Source organism: Accipiter gentilis, chromosome 13 (assembly GCF_929443795.1).
Source record: "Accipiter gentilis chromosome 13, bAccGen1.1, whole genome shotgun sequence".
NCBI classification, from domain to species: domain Eukaryota; kingdom Metazoa; phylum Chordata; class Aves; order Accipitriformes; family Accipitridae; genus Astur; species Astur gentilis.
The window spans coordinates 33,721,930-33,741,831 of NC_064892.1; the positions used below are offsets into that span (position 1 = coordinate 33,721,930).

Genomic DNA, 19,902 nt, shown 5'->3' on the forward strand with positions numbered 1-19,902 from the left:
TAGCAATGGGAAAGAGCAAGCATTTTGTGTGTGTGCCTACAGTGGCAAGTGTTCGAAAAAGCTTCGTATAGCTCATGTAACTAAACAAAAACATCAGAAAATGGGAAAGATTAGCACGCAGATGTATAAGAGGACAGCAGATGGTAATAGACAAAAAAATAACCATGTGTGGAACTAGCACTTTTTTTTTTTAAGTTTCATCACTGAACTGGCATTTTAAAAATGTTTAGGCTCACTTGATCACCTAGTGGCAAAGCCATACAATGCAACATGAGAGAGAGAAATTTCCTTCCCAAACAAACATGGCATGTTATCACATAGACTCTTAGAATGGAAAGGGGAGGGGTAGAAAGGGGACTTATTTTCACAACCACATTCCCATGTTAAATACCAAGAGCAGTAACTAATCCTCAGATAGTAGAGGAAGCATTACATGAGAACAACAAACGAACCAGGGAGGTTCAAGTTAGTACATCCCACATGAAAAATACACGATATACTTTGCCCAATACTAATAATGTCCTTTATGTGAAACAAATCCAGGGTTTGATCCAGTGCCAGAAAGAATTGGGTACGCTTCCTAAAACACATTTAACCTAGATTTTGTCTTTTAGCAACTCCTACTACTGAGCAAGAGAATGTTGGCCCACCCCAAAAAGAAGTCTTGCTTTAAAGGGATCGCTGCAATACAGACATTAGAAAAGCACAGCTTCTCAAGGCTCTGATACAACAGGCAGGTTTATAAAAATGCAGGTATGCAGAGAAAAGTTGTAGTAAACTCATTGGAAAGGAAGGGTTTTGAAAAAGTTGTGCTCCATTCAGTACTTTCGGACATGCAGTGTTGTTAGAAAAATGGCTCACCTCCCAGACTGTACTTAACTGATTATACAGCACTGTACAGAGAAAGCAAAGTTTTCATGACCCCACCAGGCTCACCAGCTAAGGTTCTGAAACCTGGACTTCATACAAAAGAAGACAAAGTTTAACTGAGAAGGTCAACCTGGAGGCTACCTCACAGTTTAAAAACTGAGGAATAACTGAAGTTTTAAAAAAAAAAAAAGATAGAAGGAAAAGTTGGGTACCAAAATTATAGTCAGCGACTGTATTTCTTCAAACTGTCTGAGCTCTGCTTACTTTTGAAGAAGCCCCCATATTGAATATTTCATGAAGATGCCACTTTGGACAACTAGCTAGCTGTTGTCTCTGGGAATTTTGTGTTTTACAATTTTTCCACCTATTAATAGTCAACCTACCTGCCCATAGTTGTCTATGCCAGTTACTAATCTATTTAAGTTTAATAAATCAAAAGCTGTCCTTAGAGACTGGCCAAGAGTCGTGAGTCCTTCAGCTTGAAGGTTTTTCAGTTCATTCATAAACGTTGCATGGTTTTCCTTCCAGCCAGCCTGAAAAGAGAAACGTGAGAAGACTTATTCTCCAGATACGAGCTTTGCTTCCCTGTTAGGCTACAAGCGCCTTCCTTGCTGCGTGCTGCTCACCGCAAACGCGAACGAAAACACCTTGGAAGTTACTAATGCTTAGTGTCGTTCCACGAAGCCTGAAAAGACGCACTTCTCTTAAACCGTAGAGCTCCCCACCTATGAAATGAAGATTTTTGATTTGTTCCACGGGACGAATTTCTGTGAAGTCACCGACGCACAAACCTCACAGCTATGGACACAGCTCTCCCACCGCCCTTTCCAGATGGAAGCCGACGGCACCGTGAAGCGACCTCCAACAGGTTCACCCCCCTGTGTCGTGCGGACCCACCGCCCCCTTACCCCCCAAATGCCGCGGCGGGGGTGAGGGAACCGCCGTCCCCTTCCGAGTCCGGACTCTGCGGGCTGAGCTGGCTCCTTCCCCCGCTCCCCCCCTCTTCCAAACTGAACTCTCCTTGGAGTTGCTGTCACTTCTCCCCAACTTGAATAAATATCCCCCACAGTTCATTGCTGCTCACACACACCACACAGGGAAAAAAAAAAATGTCGGCCATGTTGATGTCAGCGCCGCCGCCGCCGGAGCCCCCGTGTGCCGAGCTCCCCGGGACCGCCGGCAGCCCGGCCGAGGCGGGCGGCGGGACGGGGGAGGGCGGCCGCCGGTAGCGGCGCGGAGGGGCCGGAAGGAGACCGGGTTGGCGGGTTTGAGGTGGGGGGGCGGGGGGGGGGGCGGGGGGGGAGAAGCGAGGTTTACCTTGATCGCGTAGGGAGGCTCCTCGAAAGTGACCAGCATGTACCTGTCTCCTCTGCTGGCCGGGTCCCGGGCTCGGAGCTGCGGCGCGGGGGACAAAGCAGAGGGTGAGCCGAGAGGGCGGCGGCGGCGGAGCCCCCCCCCCCCCCCCCCCCGCACCGGCTCGGCGCGGCCCTCCCCTCCCTCCCTGCCCGCACACACACACGCACTCCCTGCCGCCCGCCCTCCCTCCCTGCCGCCCGCCCTCGCCCCGCGCCCCCGGCCCAGGCAGCCCCCCGCGCCCTGCCTCCCCCTCCCCTTCCCCGCGCAGTCACTCTCTCGTTCTCTCTCTCGCCTCCTTCTCGCAAGGCAGAGCCGGTACCTTCATGAAAGTCTCTACAGCGCCTTTGGCTATGTCCAGATAGGTGGTGCCCAGATGGGTGCGCTGGTTCATGGAGGCGGACGTGTCTATCAGGAAGAGTAAGATGGGCATAGTGCGGAGGGGCCGGCGGCCGGGCGGCTACATGGAGAGCGGGCGGGGGGCTGAGGGGAGAACCGCGGGGCGGGGTGGGAGGAAGGGGTGGAGGGGTCGGAGGGGGGGAGAAGAGAAGAAGAAGAAGACGGGGGACGGGAGAGGAGTAAGTGGCTGTGAGTGCTCTGCACGGGGAAGGCCGCCTCCCCGCTGCCCCTCTGCCGAGGCGAGGGGGGGGGAAAGGGGGGGGGGGGGGGGGCAGCCCTGCCTGCCCTGCCCTCCTTTGTGTGAGGGGCCTGCTCAGCCCAACGCAGGCTGGTTTATGAGGGAGAGGCGGATAGGGCTGCGCTGCTGCTAACCTTCCCCCCCGCTGCTACCACCACCTTTCCTCCTCCTCCTCCTCCTCCACCGCCGCCCGCCCTCCCCTCCCCCTGTTGCTGTTACTCAGAAGTTTCGGGCGGAGCAGCCGCAGCCCCGCCACCCCGGCACTTTCTCTCTCTCTGACTGAGGCGCTTCCTCGCTCGCCGCCCGCTTTTAAGGCAGCCTGGGCAGGTCGGGGACCGCCCCTGAAGGACACGTCCCCGCCCCACGTGACCGCCTCCCGGCTCTACCATAGGGCTGCCGGTTACCGCTTCGTTAGCATATTCAAATAACCGGGGGAGGGCGGCGAAGGGCGGGGTGGCTGAGAGCCGCGGAGGGAGAGGGCGGCGGGGGAGCGGGACGGCGGAGGGGCGCCGACGCGCATGCGCAGTCGCGGGCGGGGTGGCGGGCGGGGGGTGGCCAGGGTAGGGGGGGGCGATCGTTCCCTCAGGCGGGCGTCCTACGGGGCAGCAAGGATGGCGGCGGCGGGGGGTTGTTTCCCCTCGCTGGGTTATTTCGAGGGCCACCGGGTGCGACGCTGTCCCTCGGGGGGTGGGGAGGGGGGGGTGTAGCGCCCTGCCCGACCCGCCTGCTCTGAGGCGGCGGCGGGAGGGGGAGGCCCCGGGGGAGAGCGGGTCGCCGCAGGCTCCCCCGCGGCGGTGACTCCGGCGCTGGCGGTTTAGTCCCCGCCGGGAGCGGGCGGGAGGGTGAGTCACGGCGGGCGCTGTCCGTCCTCCCGTCCCCCCCGTCCCCCCCGCCCTGTGGCCGCGGATCTCCTTGAGGCTGCGGGAAGGTCTCCGGGCCGCGGGGAGTCCCCACCTGCCCCGGCGGGTGCTTCCCCCTCACCCGGGGGAGGGAAGGGAGCCCTTGGCGGTGGAGGGGGGGCTGGGTTGGCTGTACAGCGCTCAAATGCCAGAGCTGCCCCTTGGGCTCGGGGTGGGGGGGCGGCCGCGGAAGCCGAGGTCAGCCTGGAACCCGCCGGCCTTGCTGCTGAGGGAGCCGGGGGCGGGGGCGGGGGCGGGGGGGGGGGGGGGGGGGAACGCTCGCTGGTCAAGGGAACTTGGGCTCCTGGCAGGCAGTGCTGGCGTCGTCTGTCATGTCCACTGGGCTTCGGATGTGGAAAACGAGTGTTCGGTACCGTTTGGACGGTGAATTCCCTGAGACGTGGTCTGGGCTTTCGCTCGATGTTTAAGGGGAAAAAAAAAAAAAAAAAGAAAAAATTGGCTAGCCCTCGCTGTGACCTTTTCTCCTACATACAGGCAGAGATTAACACTAATGTTTCTTTGATCCACGCTAAGGCACTTCCTATAAATTTACTTCCTATAAATCATATAATTGTGGAGTGTTTCCAACCAATTAATGACGAAGATCTCTGTTCTCAGTTGTTGTTTGTTTGGTGGTTTGGTTGGTTTGGGGTTTTTTCCCCCAGCAGTTCAGTCTGTGCTGTTTCTGCTCTCATAGCCTTGGAGCAGTAACTCCGGAGCCATTTCTTAGCATAATCTGTTCAGGAGATTGTTCTGCTTCCTATCTGACTGATATTTTTTGCCTGATCCAGCTGATGTGCTCCCACAGCCACTGCTTGAGAAGGTATGAAGCCACTGTGCTCCTTCCTTCTCTCAAAATAAAATTGGCAGTGTCCTGGTTTGATTCATCTTGCTCTTCCCGGCAAGATTTCTGTTGTTAGGCAAGAGCTGGTTTGGGCTTTTTTTTTCTTTTTTTTTTTAAAGACTAATGAAAGATTAGCATTTAGTTCCTAGGAAGAGAGAGGGATAGAATCCTATTTCCATTACAGATTGGTATGCATTCATATGCCTGCAAGCAGCTTATTTTGGCTTTCCTGACAGGGCTGCATCTGTGACCTGTGCCATCCCTTCTCAGGCATTGGGGGGAAGTCAGGGACGACACTTCCTTTCAGCCCAGTGCACCATTCAAGGCCATTAAGGAATCTCCAGTCTCAAGGACCCTGTGACAGCTGGGAAGGAATCTCTGGAGCTGGTGCACACCAAAATACGGCAACTGGGTTTCTTTGGAAGCAACATGAGTATTTCTCATTGTGGATCCTGCTGGTGGTGGTAAGAGTGGCCAGGCTCCAGCACACCCAGTGGCTCTTGGGCTGCTTATGCCTTTCCAGCAGCTCCATGTTAGAGCTCCAGCAGTGGTGCTCTGTCTTGCGACCAGCAGAAAGGCTGTTCTGGTCCAGGTTCTACGGGTTAATCTGAATCCCTGCTGTCAGAGGAAGCAAACCAGCAGGTGCTGCAGAGGCCACATCGCCGGGTTGCCCTAGAATCCAGCTGCATGCCAGTCCCCATTACACAGTAAAACATTTGGACTGGTGGAGAGGCTTTGTTCACAGTCATTTTCTCTCCACAGAGGTGTTTTGGGACACCTTTCTTCCCCTCAGCTCCCCACAGAAAGTTGCAGGTGTCTTCTGTGGCTGTGAAGGTCAGCGAGACTGGCTGCTGCTAGAGTAGTAATTGTCTCCCTGAGGTGGTGGGGTTCAAGTTGTTGAGTAAGGGCTGCAGTGCTGCTTTAACAAATCGTGCCTTGGGATTAGTAACTTCATTTGGGAGTAGTGTTGAGTGAGTGTATGATGTTGGTCTCTAGTAGGCTTCCTTCTAAATCTCTGGGATGGCATGTCTGGAGAATGTGCCTATCTTCTCTCCTATTTGTATGTTGCTGATGTTTCATTCACCATCCCAATAAAAACAGCATCACCTTCACGTGTCGGGTGTCATATATCTTCTTGGAGAGCATCCCAAAAATGGGAAACTTCGGGAATGGTTCCTTCTGCAAAGTGCTGGAAAAAAGGCGTTTATTTAAGAGCCCTTGCCATACCAGGAAAACGTCATGGTGAAAGGCAGCCTGGGCCATGGAGACTTTGCATAAATCCTGGATGGTCATTTGGAATTTTTAAGTTTTGTTGCCAGTAAATGAAGAGAGAGGGGAAAAAAGCTACTCTTCGTGGCAGAATTGGTCATAAACCAGCATGAATTCTGGATCAACTTGGAAAATTGCAAGCTGTAGGCACGCTGTAATTTTCTTACGACACAAGAGGAAGGTGGAACCAAAGCAGCTGGGCTCACTCTACCCCTAGTCCCTTCAGCCCTGGTGATTATCACTGATAGAAGAATCCCACAGACAAAAGTTACACGTGGTTTCAGTGGGATTTATACAAGCAAAACCACTTTACTGTGCTTTTCTGTATGTGCTTGCTTTTTGCTGTTATCTTTGAAGCCATTTGGAACATTCAGTCCTTCCCGCTCCTGTGCATCTTATATTAGATCCATATTAGATCCCCTATAGGGCAGAATCAAGGCTGGGCCTGTGTTGTCTGTGGTAGGCATTAGTGCTTTTCTGCTGGGAGCGGGCCAATTTGATTAATATTGAGAAAGATTCTTTCAAAGATAGATAATCAACCCAAGCCTTAAGTGTGTATCAGCCTCTTGATGTGAGAGTCGTAATGGCTAGTACTGCCATCAGAGTCACATTTATAAATCTGTACGGGAGATTTGCTGCAAAGGAACAAAACCCAGTGATATTAGTGCTTATGCTCATTACTGGTAGAGCTGACACAGCTGAGCAGGGAGAGAGCTTGAGGCTGTCACTGAAAACAGATGCATCTTTCTTTGGTTTCAGCTTTTTTACGTGGTGGGCAAAGTTACACCCCATGTGTAGTCTAAATGAGCCAGTTTTACCTTTTCTCCTAAATCTAGATGAATGATTTCAGCACGGTTCTGTCTGGAGGAATGCTCTTGCTGTCCTGATGATGCAGAAGATTCCAGCTACTTTCATACAGTTTTTGTCTGTTATTTGTCCTGAGTCCATGAGGAAGGATGAACATATATGTGTGTCTAAGAGCACTCATTTTCTGATCTTCAGAATGGGCGTTGTCCGTTTGGGGACAAATAAGGTGGTGGTAAAAATGCAAATTTCACTGTAAATTTGAATGCTAAATCAATACATCAGAACTCAAATATAAGTATGAAAATATACCTGAAAAAAATATCGTGAAAAAATTGAACGTTTTTGGTGTCATTTGCTGTTACTGTGGGGTTTTTTCCTTAAACAGCTGCTTCTCCCAGTCGGTATTTGTGAGGTTTTTGTTGTATTATCACATAGCGTTAGCCTTATTTTGTCCTAAACTGTAGGCTTGAATGGAAGATGTTATGCTAAACACCTTCAAGCAGGTCTGAGAACTGAAATTGACAGTATAACTTTTTTTTATTATTATTTAAATTGGATTTCTCCTCCTCAATACAGAATTGTTTCACAAAGATTATTTCAAGGTCTCGGTCAGTCCAGGTTTTAATGACACAGGTAAATTTTTCAGAGTTTCCTTTAGAATACCATTCTGTAGCCTTGTAGATTGTCACCATTTACCTTTTTTCCCCTGTATAAAAGTCGTATATTTTCCACTGCCTAATTTTATGTTACTGCTTATCCTTAAAATATGTACCTTTACACAGCATTCTGAGTTTCAATTTATTATCTTTTAATACTTGTGTCCTATTCCTTTTAGTCTTCCTTTAGCCAAGTTCTGGGCATTCAACTTTTTTTTTTATAGATTTTTCACTTGTCTTGCATACATGGCAGCTTATATTGTTGGGGTTTTTGGTTGGTTTTACTAGTTCCAATTCAGTGAGTTTTGACCCTACTTTTTTTTCTCCTCCTGAAATTGTTACCAAAGAGAAATGGATTTAATCTTCTAGTTCAGGTAGCTTAGGTAAACGTATAAAACTCATCCTAGACTGAACAATTACTGAGAAGGCTGGGATCAGATAAGATGTAACCCCAAAATTTTTTTCAGAAAAGTGACATTAAGATAACTGGATCTCGGGGGTTTTCTGTATATTCTAGGACTTGGGCTGAGAATGCCTATTTTTCTAAAATTTGCAGAGGCAGCTGCCTTCCTTTGAAAGCATCTAGCACCTTTTAGAATTCTGTGCTTTGGTTTCCCCAGCACCAGAACACAGTGAAACTACATCCCTTTGCAGAATGATGACCTCTAAAAGAAGTCGCATTCTGGCTTCTCTTGGCCCATCTTCAAAGACAGCCTCCTTTTCATTGTCCGTCCATCGGGAAACCCAGAGGATAGCCTTTGAAGCTTCCTAGGGATTTTTGTATTCCCCACCACCCCTCCAGTCATCCAAATCCCTTGCTGTTTCCTGGCTCGGGAGTTGGAACTGCAGTGAACAGCACTGTACCATCCAGGGGAAGAATAGTTCATGTGGAAATGCAAGGAAACGGGTATTACAGTAGTTTGATATAGTTGTTTTCTAACTGTACAGACTGAATGTGGGTACTGGGAGACTTAAGTTCATGAATGTTTGTCACGTACGTAGGTTTTTCCAAAGAAAGTTATGATAGAAGTGCACAGGAAGATTATTTTCAGAGGAAAAACTAATCTCTTTGAGGACCATCTGTGCTGTGACAGCAGAAGTCAGTCAATTAATGATGGAGAGGTTGCAAGGCACCTGAATAGAAGATAGGCTTTTGTCATTAAAATCAAACTGTATGTTTGATACATGCTTTTCCTTTAGTATTGCTGGCGCTAGATTGAAAGGTCTTCTAGGCTGTGAGTTGTCTTCGTATGTATTTAGCAGTGTTTAACAGAGCAGGACCTCTCCTATTTGGTACCATGGGGGAATATTAAATCTAACATGGAGAAAGCTGCTTAAAACAAACATTTCAAAACTACAGTTGTAATGAGGTAGTACATATGAGAATTCAAATAGATTTACAGTGCTTAGGTATCCTTCCTGATGCATTACATTGCTCCTTTCACTTAAGTAAGGTAGGATTCTGGTCGAGAACAAAAACCTGTCTCAGCTCCGGGCCTTTAAATTTATTCCATCTCTTGGGTATCTCAGCCGGTGTGTCAAGACCCAAAGAGAACAGAAAACACCCTCTAGCATACAAAACCTAAGATATTTTACCTGTCTTTTTCTTTTCTTTTTTTTTCTCCTTGAACTTATTCTCCATCCTTGAGATGCTGGTAGCAGCAAGCAGCAGCGGTCCACTTGATTCCTGATGATAACCCCAGAGCGCCCAGGGAAATACCGGTACAGAATTCTCCGCTTCCTTCCAGCCCCCCAGGCCGAGAAGAAGGGAGTCTTCTGCATTCACTGAAACAACAGGTCTGAGGACACCTTTGCTTATTATGCCAGGGAAAAAAGAATAATCCTACCTTGTCAGGGTGGCCAGAGATAATAGTTCTATCTATCAGATAGTTTGAGAGAGATCATTTGTAGCAGCCCACCCTGGTTTTGTTCAGCTTTCTCTTCTCGTAGTCCTGGTGAAAAGCTCCTGCGTGTGCGGTAAGGGGTTAATGCAGTCCTCCACGCAAATACCTGTAAGACACAAGGTTGCCATGCAGGCTCTGCTCAGGAGGACAGGAACAGAACTAGGATATTCTTCCCCCACCACTCCACTTCTCAGACAGTGGTGACGTCCCTGCCAGGGAAGCGTTCCTGGGCCATCGGTGCCCTGCCCGTACCCGCTGACCTGAGCGATCCCCTGTCACCGTTCCAGCAATCGCTTTTGTTCGTTCCTCCAAGCATTCCTTCTTGCCCACACTACCAAGTTTCACTAGCTCTGGAAATCATATCCTTCCCAAAGCGCTGGACCCTCCCGCACATTTCATAGCATAGCAACGTAACTCCATTACCATGGATCCCAGACACAGGCGTGCAGAATTTATCTAACTAATCGAGCGGCTAAGGGACACCAGTTCCAGCTACAGTCAGCTTGGAGTATAAAGCAGCTACAGCTAAAAGATGGTGTACAAGCACTTTCCAGGGAGGCAAAACAGTGAGGTGTATTTTTCTTTATTCTTTCTTTTCTTTTTTCTGTTTTAATGGCCAAGGTAACGGGTATAGTCTTGGTAAACAAGAGGACAGAATTATTCATTCATCCCTAAATTGCTTCCCACTGAGGTATCACACCTGCATGTGGTATTTGAGAGCTGGGAGCATTTTCTTTAAAATACTGCCACGCCGTAGAAGTTTATTATCCAGCTTTTACTCTAAATGTGATTATTATGCATTGCCATCTTTTGCCCAAAATCAAAATGCACTCTACAAGAAAGGTGCACTTGGTTGCTCTCTGCAAAGCAGCTGGCACGACTGGTGTCAAATGGAATATAGACCAGTTGGTCTGTCTTTTGCCACTTAGCAGTTAACGAAAACTTACCAAACCTCAACTAGTAGCTAATTGGAAATCTCTACAAAAGCCATCTATAAGCTGACATGGGTCTTCCAGAATAAAACAAACCTGATAAAGCCTCTTTCATCAAGGGAAGAAACCTGTTCATCTGTATTCCCCGATTTAAGCACCTTTGGCAAGATGCTTGGGACTGTTTGCTGAGCATGTTATTCAAAAGATACAGTTAAAATGAAGTGAGAGGGGTTTTTTTAACTTTTATGCACACATTGAAGCCCTGATATAAGGCCTATTTGTTACAGCAAACTTGAATGGATGCCACAGTGGGCAGATCTGTCTTGCACCAACTTGCAGAAAAATAGCGTCTTGTTTTAGAAATATTTCAAATGGGAAGGAAGGACACTTAAAACATGACTTTGAAAAGCACAGAAGGATAATTCTTACCGATCTGAGATTAGAGAAACATTTCTCTTTAGGAAAATTTTAGAACTGACTTGAGACCAGCATATAACGAACCTTGAATTACAAGCGTAACCCTTTTTTCATAACAACAGTCTTCACTAACCAGTGCTATTTTGGTCAGCGATGAGTTCTTTTGTTGTGGGAGATGGCTTTCAATTTCATGATGTTGCAATCGGGAAGCCTCGAACATTTTGGGATCAGTTCTAATATTTTCCTGTTGGTAAGCCATTTTTAAGGCAATATACAGTTTATGGTTATTTTCCAAACGTGGGTCCAAAATAAAAAGTCCGAGAAAGCCCATCCCATAATTCAGGCTGACACTAAGTGCACGCTTCTCCAGGTTTGGCAGAGTGTGTTGTGTACGCTGGTTGTGTGATGAATGTAACATTTTCTCCGAGATTCTCCTGCTCCTTCCCTCTTTTGAGGTATTTCTATTTTCTGTTATTTCTGTTTTCCTAGGACCTTGACACTGTTATATGCATTCATGTTGGCTGGTTTATGTGAGCCATGAATACACAGCTAACCATGATTTATATAACTGGGGTCTTGAAGGAAGATGAAACTTAACAATGCAAAGGAGACAAAAAAATCAGGCTTTTGACTATTGTACCCATTCCATTTACTTTCAAGGTATTGTGGGGTGGTGGTGGTGGTGGTTGTATGTTATTTTCCTTGACCGATTCTTATTTTTCTTCACGTCTTCCATTTCAGGTCCTCTTGTCTTTTCCTACAGAAAAGGTTACAATATGTTTTTCTTGACATTTCTACTTAGATATTCAGTATGGCTCTCCTCAGCTGGCCGAGGGAAAAAAGCCAAAACTACTCATTTGCCCTGACAAGTGTTTTCACTCTCCGTGTTCTTGATGATTGGTTGTGCTGTGTGCTTGACTTCTGCAGCAGCTAATAAGTAACTCCTGATTCCAGAGTACCTCCTGATTCCAAAGGTTGACAGCTATCACTTGAGCTCTCGTTTCCGAGGTAGGTGGCAGCCCTTCAATCCAATTATAGTCCAGTGCAGCATAATTGGACTCACTTGCGATCCTCTGCCGACTGGCTACTACAGTTAACTTATGGGGAATGGGACAGTATTCCTTTTCTAAGGAGAATTAGGGTCTGTTACGCTTTAATTTATACATTGTTGGGAATGCTCCAGCCTACTTCTACCATAGCCCCAATTTTTCCATTGCTGCATCTGCTCATTGTTTCCTAGCACCCTTTTTTATACTGAAATCTATTACTCATGTGTTAACATATTTTACAGTAGTTTCACTGAGATGTTTGGAGTTTTTACTTTTGTCTTGTTAGCTGGACCCTTTTGTCACAGTGTCCCTCTAATTAATACAGTAAATTTTGGTATAATGTCAGTTGCTTTGTGGAGTATGTAACTGTAATTGTGACCGTCGTCTAAATCAGTTCCTTATCGCACTGATAGCAATCCAGCAGACCACTGCCACTAGCACCAAACTTTCCTGTAATTCTGACATCGTAGTGAATTCCTCCCCAACTGGCAATAAGAAGGTCTTACACGGCTTTTTCTCTGCTTGAATTCTCTGTTTTCTGGATTGTGAAATTATCCTCTGCATAATTCAAGAACCGTTTCACGATCTATGTTTAGCAGAATTTGTTACCCAACAGATGTCTGGACAGTTAATGACCTCTGTAAGTACAGCCCTGTGATTTCTTGCTACTGATGGTCCAAGAATTTTTAATCTCTTCTGCTACAAGTCAGCACTAGGGCAGCATGTCACCTCTTGTTAAAAAACAAAAGCATAAAATGTGTATAAATTTTCCCTTCAGAATTTTTATGCCTTATCAGAAGGCATAAAGAAAAGATTCTCTTTTGAATCTTTATGTTCACAAATGTGTGCATACATAAATGCACATAGGTCCATATTTTTCTGGCCAAAACCAAAGGACATGAATAAACCCACCTGAAATTAATCAAAATATAATTTCAAAGAAAACGTACTTCCATAAATACAAGTCAAAACTGACACTGCCAGCCTTCAAGTTGAGGAAAGGGTAGATGCCTAGAAAAGTCCATGGTAGGAAGGCCTCTTCTACTGTCACTTTTACATGTATGGCAAACGTAGTCTTAGAAGAGGATTTGGAGGCACTGGATCCAGATCATTACCCCCAGCCAGTGATGAGTTCACAGTATGAAATCATGCTGCAGCTGCACAACCATTCCTTCTTTCCTCCTCCCCATTCAGATCAGGCTTGAGCCCATCCCTGCATAGGAAAGTTGTCCTAGTTTCTCTTCTGTTTTTTTCTCTCTTTTCAGTTATCAGCACTTGGGAGAGGAAGACTATTGGGCAGGACTGTATCAAAGAGGAGGTAAGAAAGTCCCTAACATCTGGCACTCCTCTCACAGAGGAGAGAGTCAAGGAATTGAGTGCCAGTTGATACAGGTCTGGTCAGACGTCCCTGTGGAGGAATTCTGCAAGCCACATGCTGAAGTCCCTAGAACATAAATCTGCACAGTGAAGTGCTTGAGAGGATGGCTCATACTTCATGTGCCACTGTGAAGGAGAGAAAATGGACTGCCTGCACACAAGCGCTGCTGTAGCAGTCGGGCTCCTGGCACCTCCCTGGGACTCCCACCACATAGCTCCTGAATGCCAAGAAGTTTGCTAGATGTCTTGTTAGTACCTGCTTCTACAGTGGAAGGGTCATTGTGGCCAAACTGCTGGATTGGAAGGTACTGAAACCACGGAGAAAGATTAATCAGCTGGATCTACACTGGTAAGGTTCAGGGGCCAACATTCTGGCACTGCTACGCAGAGCTCTTACAATTGAATTGTAAGCATGTTACCTGGCAGTTTTGGGATGCGACTCTGAGCAGCCTCTCAGATGATACCTGGACATGCTCAGAGGACAGCGTGGAGCAGGGACCATTTCCTTGAAGGCAGTTTTACATCATCACTCTTTGTGAGGGGAAGAAGAAAATGTAGATCTGTGATGCAGGCTGGACATGCTGTTTGGCCTCAGACCCCAAAGAACAATCTCTGGTCTGTTTTATGAGCTAATAGGGCTGGACGCATCCTAGAGCAGGTACCAGAACTTCTTGCTACAGTTTTGGCCTCAGGCTCTCTAGTTTTAGGGAAAGGTTTCTTCTTTAGTTTGGTTTTGTGGGGATTTGGGGTTGTTTGGTTGGGGTTTTTTAATGAGTTTAAGTATGTACATACATGCATACCTACCCGTGTGGCTTTTCAGATTGGGAAACCTACTTCCAACGCTCATTCATTACAATTTGAGGGGCTTTAAATGTTCTTATTTACTACCTGTCCCTCTTCCAATGTCTTCTCACTTGAACACTTTGGGACCACTAACGTGGCCAATTCTTACAGTGTTTCTTCTTGTGGCTCAGTGAAAAATAACTATTGCCCTAGCTCCCTCATATTACTGGGAACTGATCTGACACACCAGACAAGTTCTTTTGCCTTCAGGAGCATCACTTGGCCTCATAGGGAGCCTTTTGAGCACCTTTATTTTTGACACTGATACCTGATTTAGATACTCTGTGCGGAAATTGTCCTGCACTCATATTAAGCATACAGTACAGAGGCTATTCCGGGGCCAGTTAGCCTGAACATGAGGGTCTAATCAAAACTACTGAGAATGTCAGACTTTTTTTTTTTTTTTTTTTTTTTCTTTCTTTTCCTAGCCAGTCCCAGATGGGCTGATTTGGGGGGTTTTCTTTGTTTTCCCATTTGGAGTTTCCTCAACCACTTTCAGAGGTACAAGATGTACATTCACCAGTTCCTCAGTCTTCACAGAGGTATTTCTACTATCTTGTCAGATTTTTTTACACAGGGAGGTCACCAAGTTACAGATGAGGACATGACCAAATAATTGGTTTTCCCCTCCAAACATGTGTGGCCTCCTGTTTCTAGAGCATCTACTATTTTACAAATAAAGAGTATTTCTCCCACTTTCATGAATTTTCTCACCTGGTGGCTGTTCTGGCATGGGCTAGTGCTTCCCCACCCACTCTTGTCCCAAAGGATGTCTCCCCAAAGCAACTAAACCTGACTCAGATGTGGTTCTTTCTTCAAAATCAAAGGGCACTCTGTAGATTCTGACTATAGACATATGGGCCTACTGCTCTGCAAGATGTTCGGAGCAATCAGACATTCTGGCTGTGATCTATCTAGAATAAAAATGATGCTTATCAGGAATGGCCATGAGGTAATTGGGGAACCAAATGCTCCACACCACCATCTGTGATTGTGCCCATCTAAACGTGGCATCACTGGGACATATATATGTGCTCACAGGCTGAGGAACCCCTTTCTGTGATGAGGGCCAGAAATGCTGACTTACCTGCTAAAGTGAAGGTGACTCATAATATTTGCACAGAATGAGACATGAAAAAGTTTGATTAGACAATCTGGGATTCTTTTTTAACTCCTTGAACAGCCCTATGGTACTGAGTCATAAGTCCCTGTATGCACTGAAACTTCTGTAATTTCGCTCTCAAGCTGCTTCTCAGGACTTCTTTGCAGGAATCATTTTCCACAGAAAGGATGAGTTCAGCCACCCTGCTTCAGGAACCACAAGCTTTTAAAGCAATCTTTTGTCACAGGTTTGAGTTCACAAAAAATGGCAGATTTAATGCAGGTCTACCTATTTTTTTAAAGACTCAGATGTTGTTTTGTACAATATGAAACTTTTCATGTAATTGCAGTAAGGGGTAATCTACAAAATGGCTTGACTTCAAGAAAACTGCCCAGCTCCAAAAACTTTCTATTGAAAAATGCATATTAAAATGACGCTAGAGCTTTGTTAGCAGTAGCACTGTTAGGATCTTTTTGGCCATAAGTTGTATCAGACTTTTTTTTTTTTTTTTTTTTTTGGTGAAATATTCTTTCATTCCTACTTCTAAGGTACTTTCAGTATTAGCGAGCAAAAAATAGTGTTCAATAGTTTAATAGTAGTTTTCTTGTTTGATTTTATATGCTCAGATCATAGAATCACAGAATGGTTGGGGTTGGAAGTGACCTTTAAAGATCATGTAGTTCCAATCCCCCTGTCACGGGCAGGGACACCTTCCACTAGACCAGGTGGCTCAGAGCCCCATCCAACCTGGCCTTGAACACTTCCAGGGATGGGGCAGCCACAGCCTCTCTGGGCAGCCTGCGCCAGTGCCTCACCACCCTCATTGTAAAAAATTTCTTCCTTATGTCTAGTCTGAATCTACCCTCTTTCAGTTTAAAACCATTACCCTTTGTCCTATTGCAACAGGCCCTACTAAAAAGTCTGTCCTCATCTATTTTATAAGCCCCCTTTAAGTACTGAAAGGCTGCAGTAAGGTCTCTTCTCCAGGCTGAACAGCCCCAATTCTCTCAGCCTGTCTTTGTAGGAGAGGTGCTCCAGCCCTCTGATGGTTTTCATGTCCCTCCTCTGGACCCGCTCCAACAGGTCCATGTCTGTCCCATGCTGAGGACCCCAGAGCTGGACGCAGGACCGCAGGTGGGCTCTCAGCCGATGGGAGCAGAGGGGCAGAACCCCCTCCCTCGACCTGCTGCCCACGCTGCTTGGGATGCAGCCCAGGACACGGTCGGCTTTCGGGGCTGTGAGCGCACGTTGCCGGCTCGCGCCCGGCTTTTCATCCCCCGGTACCCCCAAGTCCTTCTCTGCAGGGCTGCTCTCAATCCCTTCATCCCCCAGCCTGTATTGATACAGGTGGTTACCCCAACCCAGCAACAGGACCCTGCACTTGGCCTTGTTGAACCTCATGAGATTTCATATGGTTGAAAGCATTTTGTCAACCAAACAACATCCACTGTAGGCCCATGTGTAGTAAAGGTGAGAAAATTAAGACAAAAGTTGTAAGAAAATGCTCCTTGATGTTCCCTGGACATGTTCTTAATTGTATACTTCAGATGAAAGAAAAGGAAATACTTCAAAGCTTTCATATAGTTCGTGTATTATGTAAGAGAAATTTATTTACCTTTCAAGCAGGTTACATAGGTGATTTTAATGCATTTTCCAAATAGAAAGTGTATTTATTGACAATAATCTGTGATTCTTCAATATCATAGAGGGAAGGAAGATTTAGGAAAAAAAAAATTCTGAAGTCCTGAGGCCTAGAAAAATACAAGAATAATGAGCTTAGAAGAATTAGTGGTCAGAAAGTTCCACCAAAAAGACAGTGAATTAAATTACAGAGTTTTTTTACAGCAAGTCGGGAACCCAAAATGTGAGTAATACTATAGCAGGATCAATGAGGACAAAGGAAACAGCAATAAGACTGCATACAATGCCAGAACTGCTTATGGGGCAAAATGTATGAGCCAGGAGTTCTCATTTGCAGCCCACACACTGACACAGCATCACTTTTTTTTTGTTCTCACATGTTCACAGCCAGTTACAAAGCCAACAGCACTTCCATGGCAGCTAAAAATGAGTGCATTTCTTCTCGATAAGGTGCTACACAGTGATGCTGCCATGCATATTTTTTTAAAGCTAAACTTTTTCTCTATAACTTTGACCTACAGCAGTTTCAAGCTGTGTTTCTGATAGGTCCTAATTTTCTAAATGCCCCCATAAAACAAAACGAATTAAATACAGAAGAAAATGGTCAGAGTGAGCATGTAGGGCTTATTAATAGAAATCTGATCGGTAGTACTGTTCATTGTGTGACTGATAAATACCTGGAGCAAAATAAGGAGCAATGTCTAAATTTGAGGGTGCATCTTTATTACAAGTTTTGTATTTTTAAGCAAAATGGACAAGTGAGTTTTCTACAGAACATTTTGGTGCTCTGTGAAGTTTGCCTTTCTATATAAAGAGCTCATCTATATTTGTTTCCCACATGCTTCCAAGAATGATGTAGCATCGAAATTAAAAATATTTTTCAGTGACTATCTTTTGAAGGCTATCACTGCTGACAAAACAGGAGGAGAGAATTTTAAGCACGCATTTTTGCAGTTGCATAGAAGTGCAAGTTTTGAAGAAATTGTATGTCCCATATACTGTAAAGCTGGAAAACATTTAATTTACAAACAGGCAGAGAAGAAAAGCATGGGAGAAAATAAAATACTGCCACATTTGATGGCTACTGAGAGGCAGCTCTACTTGTTGCCAAGTGGTTTTACCTTTTTTACGTGGTTTTCTTTTGTGTATCTAAGTTCTTTGGTTTTGCGTGGGTGATTGAGGAAGAGGCCTCAGAAGCTGGGATCTGGCTCACCATCAATGGAGCAGTTTTAAATTTAAGCATTGAATCAGTCAAAGTGCAGTTTCGCTCCCGCACTAGTTCCCCTCTTGCAGAGTGAGAGCAACTGGAATCAGATTACTTAATGGCTCAAAGGGGCACATGTTTAATAGTTTGAGCCTAAAATTTAATTGCCCTGAAATAGTTTTTCTTTATTAAAGGCCTGTTCTTGGGATTGTTAATATTGCTCTTATTATTGTTGAGCGCTTTATCAGGACTGCTTTTCTTAGTATCTGCCAAGAGGCCAACCTGTTTATTAAATCATCCTACTCCTACTCAGTGGCCCCAGTGCTTGCCAGTTTTAGCTGAAAAGTATGTGAGATGTCACCAATGTTGCCAGATCATGTAATGATCCTAATTTTGCAGAAAAGTTACAATTATGCCAAAACAGAACATATTTATGTGCTTTTTGGCCAAGGGCTGCCCCCTCCTCTGCTAACAGAAGTAACAACTTTGCAGGCAGGGGTATCCGAACACGGGGCTGACAGCAGGGCTGGAGACCTTCCAGCTCCCTCTGCTCTGGGACATCCTCTCTCCTGCTGGTCTGAACGAACTTTCACACAAGACGTGATTACCTACTTTTTAAAGCAAATTTAGTTTGTAAAGCCCAGAAGAATCTCACCCTGACATACCAAAATAAATCAATTTTAAAAATCAATCCCAACACCAACCAACCAACAAAACAGAAGATGGAGCCAGAGAGCAGCTTTTAAAGCAAATTACCCATACGATGGGGAATTCGGTTTGCTCCAACTCCTAAGATTCAAACAAGACTGGAGGTGAGGAATTGGATAAAGCCCTTCAAGACTGGTGCAGTACGAGGGGATGGAAAGTGGCTCCACTGTGTGTGAACACATCGGTTCAAACCAGCACTGCTTCTTCCCAGAGGTCTTTGGGCGTCACCCTGGACATGAATACGTGAGCCGCTGTTAGTGCTCATAGGCAGGCAGCCTAATTCTGCTCTATCCAAATCAAAGGAGTGAAAGTCAACCCGCATCAAGAAAATAAAGGCCAAAACTAACAGAGGAAAGGATGTTTCATTTACCACGGTGACATGCCAAAACGCAGAGTAAGAGAAATGATGCTAAGAAACAAAGATGAGGTAATATTAATACAATATAAAGTAAGCTGCATTTTTCAGCTTGTTTGTCACTCCATGTTAGTGACAGATATACTCTTCCAAGAAAGTTCAAATAATCCAGTGTGGTGGGTTGACCCTGGCTGGACCCTGGCTGCCCACCAAATCTGCTCTGTCACTCCCCCCCTCAGCTGGACAGGGGAGAGAAAATAGAACAAAAGTCTTGTGGGACAAGGTAAGGACAGGGAGAGATCACTCACCAATTACTGTCACGGGCAAAACAGACTCAACTTGGGGAAATTAATTTATTGCCAATCAAATCAGAGTAGGATAATGAGAAATAAAACCAAATCTTAAAAACATCTTCCCCCCCACCCCTCCCTCCTTCCCGGGTTTACCTTTACTCCTGAATTCTCCAACCCCTCCCTCCCAGCAGCGCAGGGGGACGGGGAATGGAGGTTGGGGTCAGTTTATCACACCTTGTCTCTGCTGCTCCTTCCTTCTCAGGGGGAGGACTCCTCACTCTTCCCCTGCTCCACCGTGAGGTCCCTCCTACGGGAGACAGTCCGCCACAAACTTCTCCAGCGTGAGTCCTTCCCACGGGCTGCAGTTCTTCATGAACTGCTTCAGGGTGGGTCTCTTCCACAGGCTGCAGTCCTTCAGGCACAGACTGCTCCAGCATGGGCTTTCTTTCCATGGAGTCACGGCCATCTTCGGGTGCACCCACCTGCTCCAGCGTGGGCTTCTCTCTACCTGGGCTGCAGGTGGAGATGTGCTCCACCGTGGACCTCCCTGGGCTGCAGGGGGACAGCCTGCCTCACCATGGTCTTCCCCACAGGATGCAGGGGAATCTTTGCTCCGGTGCCTGGAGCATCTCCTCCCCCTCCTTCTGCACTGACCTGGGGGTCTGTAGGGTTGTCGATCTCACGTGTTCTTGCTCCTTTCTCCCGGCTGCAATTTCTGTTCTGCAGCAACTTTTCACCCTTC

At 46.3% G+C, this 19,902-nt stretch overlaps 1 protein-coding gene and 1 long non-coding RNA gene across 7 annotated transcripts in view; one reads left to right on the forward strand and one right to left on the reverse strand.

Moving 5' to 3' along the window:
- Positions 1 to 3,251, reverse strand: part of INTS6 (integrator complex subunit 6) — a 45,387-nt gene extending 42,136 nt beyond the window's left edge. The window contains exons 1-4 of one of the 3 annotated variants that reach the window (XM_049815649.1): positions 3,080 to 3,251; positions 2,546 to 2,706; positions 2,188 to 2,265; positions 1,254 to 1,403 (exon numbers count right to left, since the gene is read on the reverse strand). In XM_049815649.1, the coding sequence (XP_049671606.1) occupies positions 1,254 to 1,403; positions 2,188 to 2,265; positions 2,546 to 2,656 (339 nt within the window). In that variant the 5' untranslated portion in view covers positions 2,657 to 2,706; positions 3,080 to 3,251. The other 2 variants (XM_049815650.1, XM_049815648.1) reach the window with 2 other exon arrangements.
- Positions 2,177 to 19,647, forward strand: LOC126045072 (uncharacterized). Of its 4 annotated transcripts, none has more exons than XR_007507901.1 (5): positions 2,177 to 2,291; positions 4,840 to 5,067; positions 8,985 to 9,132; positions 11,391 to 11,596; positions 12,903 to 19,647. It is a non-coding gene; the product is annotated as an uncharacterized LOC126045072 (long non-coding RNA). The 4 variants fall into 4 exon arrangements; XR_007507900.1 differs by lacking the exon at positions 2,177 to 2,291 and adding an exon at positions 2,536 to 2,643; XR_007507899.1 differs by lacking the exon at positions 2,177 to 2,291 and adding an exon at positions 3,491 to 3,702.
- The last annotated feature ends 255 nt before the right edge of the window (positions 19,648 to 19,902 follow it).